Source organism: Heteronotia binoei, chromosome 15, assembly GCF_032191835.1.
Source record: "Heteronotia binoei isolate CCM8104 ecotype False Entrance Well chromosome 15, APGP_CSIRO_Hbin_v1, whole genome shotgun sequence".
Taxonomy (NCBI): Eukaryota; Metazoa; Chordata; class Lepidosauria; order Squamata; family Gekkonidae; genus Heteronotia; species Heteronotia binoei.
Window position 1 is genome coordinate 26,522,967 of NC_083237.1, and position 6,868 is coordinate 26,529,834.

The 6,868-nt window shown below is 43.5% G+C and overlaps 1 protein-coding gene across 1 annotated transcript; it reads left to right on the forward strand.

Moving 5' to 3' along the window:
- The first annotated feature begins 302 nt into the window (after nt 1-302).
- Nucleotides 303-6,633, forward strand: LOC132583328 (T-cell-interacting, activating receptor on myeloid cells protein 1-like). Its single transcript, XM_060254992.1, has 3 exons — nt 303-447; nt 1,806-2,099; nt 6,329-6,633. The coding sequence occupies exons 1-3, from the start codon at nt 303-305 to the stop codon at nt 6,631-6,633; spliced, it is 744 nt and encodes a 247-aa protein (XP_060110975.1).
- Nucleotides 6,634-6,868: the final 235 nt, after the last annotated feature.

Sequence of the window (6,868 nt, forward strand, 5' to 3'; positions counted from 1 at the left end):
AATCAGGATCCTGTGGATGTTCTCACAATAATCTGAACCTGGTTTTATGTAGTCCCCCAGAGCATGCAAAAGTCTTCCATGGTGCAGAGTTTCCATTGCAAACTCCTCCTTCCAAATATAATTCTTGTTTGCTTTCTCATCCAGGACAACATTTTTCTTATAGGAAGCCTTCAATCTCTGTGAGACCAGAGGTGGTCGCCCTGGGGGAAAACTTCACTGTCCACTGTAGCAATGCAAGCCAACCAAATGCAGAGTTCTCTCTATACAGGGCTGATTCATCTTTGACACATCTGTCTTCCCAAATGGCAAAGGGTTATGAGGCCAAATTTATCATTTCGAACACCAGGATTTCAGATGCAGGCATCTACCAGTGTTCATATTACTTTAAATCCAGCACTGAGATGCGCTGTTCAGATTACAGTGACAAAGCACACATCAACATAACAGGTGAGAGTCAGCCTCAGTCCTTGTATGCCTATTTTTAAGAATGATACTGAAGTGGCCTTTGCATTTCTTACATCTAGTAATTAAACCAAAAAGTGTCATGGGCTAAAATATATTGTTATAGATGTTGGGTATGCTTTTTTGTTAGGTTAATAACCCTGAATGCAATTGGTGTTGTCAAAGAGAGGTAATGGTTAGGAAATGGTGGCTTGATATGTGGGTAATATGAGGACTTAACTTGACCAATCCAGAGAAATCTGCAATCATGTGCGTCACAGTAGCTATCTGAATTAAGAATCACACAAAAGCAGGAACTGAGAAGAACCTGCAGCTAATGGTTGACTCTTATACAGGACACAGAGTAGGGATCTCAAACCCAACTTGTGTACCCTATATCAGATCTTGAAACACAAGACAGGGACTGAGACAGCTGTAAGCAGAGGGCAGGTACAGCTTCTGGGCCAGTTGGGGAAACCCTATACCTGGAAACCTGTGGGTTTCCCGAACAGCATCTCTGGGGCAGTTTCATCTCAGGAAAATGGCACAGGTGAGAAGGCTGAAGTCCCTTCTCCATGTGCACCACAGTCTTGAGCCAAGTCAGGAATCTTGCGCACAGGAATTGTGAACCCACTACTCACATGTGAACGTTACATCTGACCAGTGTTCCCTCTAAGCTGAGTTAGCGTGAGCTAGCTCACAGATTTCTAGACTCCAGCTCACACATTTTTGTATTAGCTCAGGAAAATTGACCTCAGAGCACAATAATTTATGCAGTAGCTCACAACTTTAATGCCAATAGCTCACAATTTTATAGTGAGTAGCTCACCAAGTAGAATTTTTGCTCACAAGACTCTGCAGCTTAAAGGGAACATTGCATCTGACCGAGGCTTTTTTTGTGGAAAAAGCCCCGCAGGAGCTCATTGGCATATTAGGCCACACCCCTGATCCCAAGCCAGCCGGAATTGTGTTTCTGTGCATTCCTGTTCAAAAAAAGCCCCGTATCCAACATTGGGTGCAGATCCAGATCCACTCTGCACACTTTGTAATGTATTCCCTGGAGACCAGATATGCGTTAGTGGATCTCCTGTCAAGGGCTTGCTGGTGACCATAGGCTCTGCTGGTACATTGGTAAATAAACCAAACATTACAAAGACATTATAGAACTCCTGTGTTTTTTCTCATCCAAAGGAAATGATGCTCACACCCATACCTGGGTTTGAAAAGAAAATCTCTCACTTCCTATGTCACATAAACATCATTTGAAACTTTTTAAGAGAGTCATTCCTGTCTAATAAATTATTTTGTGGCTGTGTTCTGCAGGATTTGTGAACTGAATCTTCACTGATATTTCTGACCCCTAGATCCTAGCATCCCCAAACCCTCCATCAAGGTGAAACCAGGGCTCCGGAATGCTTTACACTCAAGCGTCAGTATTGAATGCCAGGGACAAGAAGATGATCTGAACTTCTTCCTTCGTAAAGCAAACACTGGAGAAATATTACAGGAATCATCAGCACTAGCTACAGGCACAGCCACCTTTCATTTCTTTAAGGTTAGGAGTGAGGATGCTGGAAGCTACATCTGCCAATATCACCACAGAAGCTCTCCATTTATCTGGTCCGAGCCAAGTGACCCTGTGAAGCTCATTGTGGAAGGTAAGACAATGCACGACATTCCCTCCCATGCCTTTCCCCCTTTCCCACCACGCATACATGTAGCAGGAACTTTCCATGACTGGTTAAATAAAATGATGATGATGATCAATATAGAACAGCTTCTCTAAGACCTCTAAGGGAGCTCTGTGCGGGGAATGGCAAAAACTGCTGATCAGGATCAATCAGAAAATGCTCAAGGAAATCAGGATGGAGAAGAACAAAGAAAACTCCAGCTGAGGATAGCAGGGATTGTGTTTCTGCATTTACAGATCCCTTTGAGATTATTAACACTTTTTACCAATATCCATAGCAGCACAAGGCCTGGTTCTTAATGCTATTACCTTGAGGCCCCATCTAGAAACTTTGGAATCTAGCTGGCAGGTGCCTGGGAACACCATCTTTTCCACCCCCAATTTCAGAAACACAGGCTGGATATTGAGGTCTTCATGTATGTCCTAGGACAAGCTAAAGCACAAAGAGAAAGAAGGTTCACACTAAGCACAAAGCCCTTCCATGCAGAAGGAGATAATCCCATCTCAAAGCTCTAGTCTTCTCCAGTCCTCTCCTTCTCAAAGCAGATTCCAATGGAAGTGTAGCTTTCCAAGATCTCTTTTCAACATAGTACACGTCATCAGACAATAGGAGGAAGTGTGCTTCTAGCACACGAAAGCTTAGATTCTGAATAAAACTTTGTAGGTCTTAAAACTGCAACTTAACCCCTACTTTGTTCTGTTGCTTCAGACCAATATGGCTGCCCATTTGGATCTTTTCAACATAGATTGTTACAAGAGGGGTATGTTCTCAAAATGACCTACCAGCTGCAAGCATCTGGAATAAGGTGTTGTTTGAGATCAGCAAATGTCACTGTTTTGTCCTGTCTTGACTGTCATGGTGTAGTGGCTAGAGTGTTGGACTAGGATTCTGGGAGACCTGTGTTTGAATTCCTGCTTCTACCACTGAAGCTTGCTGGGTGACCTCGGCTCTGTTACAGTTACAAACTCTTGGCCTGGCCTTCCTCACAAAATTGCTGTTGTAAGAGAACGAAGGAGAAGAGCATTATGTTCTAAGCGGCTTGAGTCCCAACTGGGAAGAAAAGTGAGATGTACATTTTGAAAAATGCAAAATGCAGTGGATGTCTGAGACACCAAGTGGGTCCAGAGCAATCCAGACTACTCAGGCACCAGCGACGAATCTTCAGGACTACAGGAACAGACGGAAGAGAATTCAAGGCAATCAAACTCTGGCTTTATTAGAAGGCCTCTGGGTCAAGCAGGACAGTAGGATGATGCCCAGCAGACATTTCATGACAGCCTGATTTTCAGCTGGCGGGGAATGAGAGCTATCACGAAGGTACAGATTCAAATCCTCCAGTCTGGTATACCACAACTATTCCAAAACTGGGAATAGAGTGCACAAAGCCAGCCGTTTCCCCACTAAAATGACTCTCAAATCTGTCGCAAAAAGCCTGACAGAAGAGAAAGTGGACCTATGCACATGAGGCAATCAAGGATGCACGTGAGTTGGTGGAGGTTGGTTCGAACTAACCATTTCATCTGGAATCACCATGATTTGTTCATGCTGCCTCCACAGACGCTCGCCATGATGCCATACTCAGCTGGTTACACACCAATATTTTCTGCCTTTTCCCTTCCTCTTTCACACTTGATGTGTGATAATTAAAAATAAATAAAGAATACAATTGCAGAATTATGTGCAGACAGCCAAATTATTATTAAGGCTTCTCAGGGCTGATGCCCTGTTGAATACTTGTTGCCTTTGGTTTTGAAATATTCCAGTTCTCAACAGATCCTTCCCCTGAGTGGTTGTAATTACTCCTTTTTTCTTTGCTGTAAATGCAATTGTTCATTAATTTGTCAATTAATCATAACTGTACAGATCGACAAGGAGATTGACAACAGGCTGGCAAAGGCAAACCGTGCATTTGGCCGACTGCACAAAAGAGTGTGGAGCAACAAGCATCTGAAAAAAGGCACAAAGATCAATGTTTACAAAGCGGTTGTGATGACAACCCTCATCTACGGCTCCGAATCGTGGGTTTTATACCGTCATCACCTGCGACTCCTTGAGCGCTTTCATCAGCGCTGCCTTCGCACCATCCTCAACATCCACTGGAGTGACTTTGTGACCAACACTGAAGTCCTCAAGCGGGCGGAAGTTACCAGCATCGAGGCATTGCTGTTGAAGACGCAGCTGCACTGGGCAGGGCATATTTCTAGGATGGAAAACCACCGCCTTCCCAAGATTGCCCTGTATGGCGAACTCTCCACCGGCCATCGAAATAAAGGGGCACCAAAGAAGAGGTACAAGGACTCCTTGAAGAAATCCCTTGGCAGCTGTCACATCAACCATCACCAGTGGTCTGACCTAGCCTCAGATCGCAAAGCATGGAGGCACACCATCCACCAGGCTGTCTCTTCCTTTGAGAACGCACACATAGCTGGTCTTGAGGACAAAAGGAGATTGAGGAAGAATCGCACTGCTACAGCACCAACCCTAAATCAGACTTTTCCCTGCAGCCGCTGTGGCCGGACCTGCCTGTCCCGCATTGGTCTTGTCAGCCACCAGCGAGCCTGCAGCAGACGTGGACTATTGCACCCTTCTTAAATCTTCGTTCGCGAAGCCAAGCCGAGAGAGACAGTTCTGATATTACTATCACAAAATGTTAAGAAATGAGTGCATTTTGTGATAATGATAAATGCATTATTAAAGATTTCCCCCTAGAAGAGACTGATTAGGAATACATTCAAGTATTCTGGACTATAGGAGTCACCAGGAAGCAACTAATCAAACACCATAAATAATTGGAAGGGATTTTTTTTTTGCCCTGTGTTGCTTTAGAGCAGCTTCCAGTTCTCTCTGGTGCTTAATTAGTTACTTCCTATTTACTCACAGGGACTGTATTCCTTATCAGTTCTTTCTCTTTCGGGGCATTGTCAGAAGCAAGAGGGTTTAAGTACTGGATTTCTCTTGGTTGATTGCAAATTATTGTCATTAATATTACACTCTTTCATGATAGTAATAATTGTGTGATGGTGATAAAATTATTCATGAAAAATCATATTGACAATCAAAAGTGTTATTGAAGCCACACCCTATTCAGGTACAGAGGTGGCATGCCTGCAGAAATAGCCAGGAAGTAAACATAAAGGGAGAATTGTAGGGGAAAGCAGGAAGTTGTGGAATGGGGCTGACTTTCAAGTAAACATAAATAGTAGGATCTTGCCCTTGGTGCTAGACATTGCTATGTTATGGAGGAGGTGGCATTATTTTAACAATTCCATTAAACCTCTGACCAATTTCCCACTCACCTTACACTGCTCTCAAGCTCTTCTTCTCAGCGGGGATTCCCTCCGATTTCACACTATCTGGCCCAGGGCTGCAGCTAGCATCAGCTTTTTTGCACAGCAAACAGAAAGAGGTGAAGAACCTGATGCTAGCTGCAGCCCCGGGGCAGATAATGTGAAATTGGAAGGAAGTCCCGCTGAGAAGAGGAGCTTGAGAGCAGAGTAAGGTGAGTGGCAAATTGGTCTCTGTTTAAATTCTGCTTCAGTTCAATGAGGAAAAAGAAATTGCAATATGAAACCCCACGGGGACTATATTTTCCCCAGATGACCACTAGATGGCCATGCCCAACAGGGGTTTTCAAGACACGAGATGAACAGTTGCAGAGATGATTTGCCATTTCCTGCCTGCCTCTGTATAGCAACCTGTGATTTCTTTGGCTGTGATTTTCCATCCAAGTAAAACCAGAGCTGAACCTGCTTAGCTTCTGAGATCTGATGAAATCAGGTTAGCCTTGGCCATCTCGATCATGATGACACTTGCTGTTCATAATTTACTCTCTAGTTGTTAGTAGTGGGGAGGAGTGAAGAGAAAAATCTGACACTGAGCCTTGAGAAATCTGGTTCAGCCTTTATACCCTATATGGTTTCTGAGATGTCACTTGGCACCACCCACAGATTCACGCTCAACTTTGCTGTCTTAAAGACTGGATACATCCTTTAAAAACAACAAAATCAAGGATGTTCAAGATGCCAATCCTATCATGCACTGTCTTACACAATGCTGTCGCAGAAAGCACCCAGTTCTGGAGATGTACATACAAGAATCTACTGAGAAACAAGTAAAGCTACAGAGGCAGTGAGAATAAGCAGATTCCAGAGTTTATATGCAACACCACCCCTCACTGTTTTTTCCCTTAAATCTAGATCCCAGTCTCCCCAAACCCTCCATCAAAGTGAAATCTGGTCAGCATGAAGTAGGCAAGAATGTTACCATTAACTGCAAGGGGCCCAAGAGGGGCCTGACTTTCTCCTTGCACAAATCAAAGAACTTCACAGCGCTACAGATGTTGAAGGCAGAGGGCAACACAGCAAAGTTCTCTTTACCTCTGCTGAGACTAGAGGATGCAGGGAACTACACTTGTCAGTATTACCATGGAGAAAATCCCTTTGTTTCTTCCCAGCCAAGTGATCCTGCACAAGTTGTTGTAACTGGTAAGAAGCTTGGTTAAGCATTTTCCCCCTTTTCCTATTTTCTCTCTGCATGAGGCATGGGGTTGCTAACTTCCAGGTAGGAAATAGCAATGATAATGGAGATAACTACAGAAGTAGCAAAATAATACAAAAATAGACCATGGCTGATTAACTAACAGGATAATAAACTGATTTTCAAATTGTGATATTTCTCATAAATGTCATAAATCACAAATTCACTTCAAAATCAATCAACAGTATAGCAATACACAA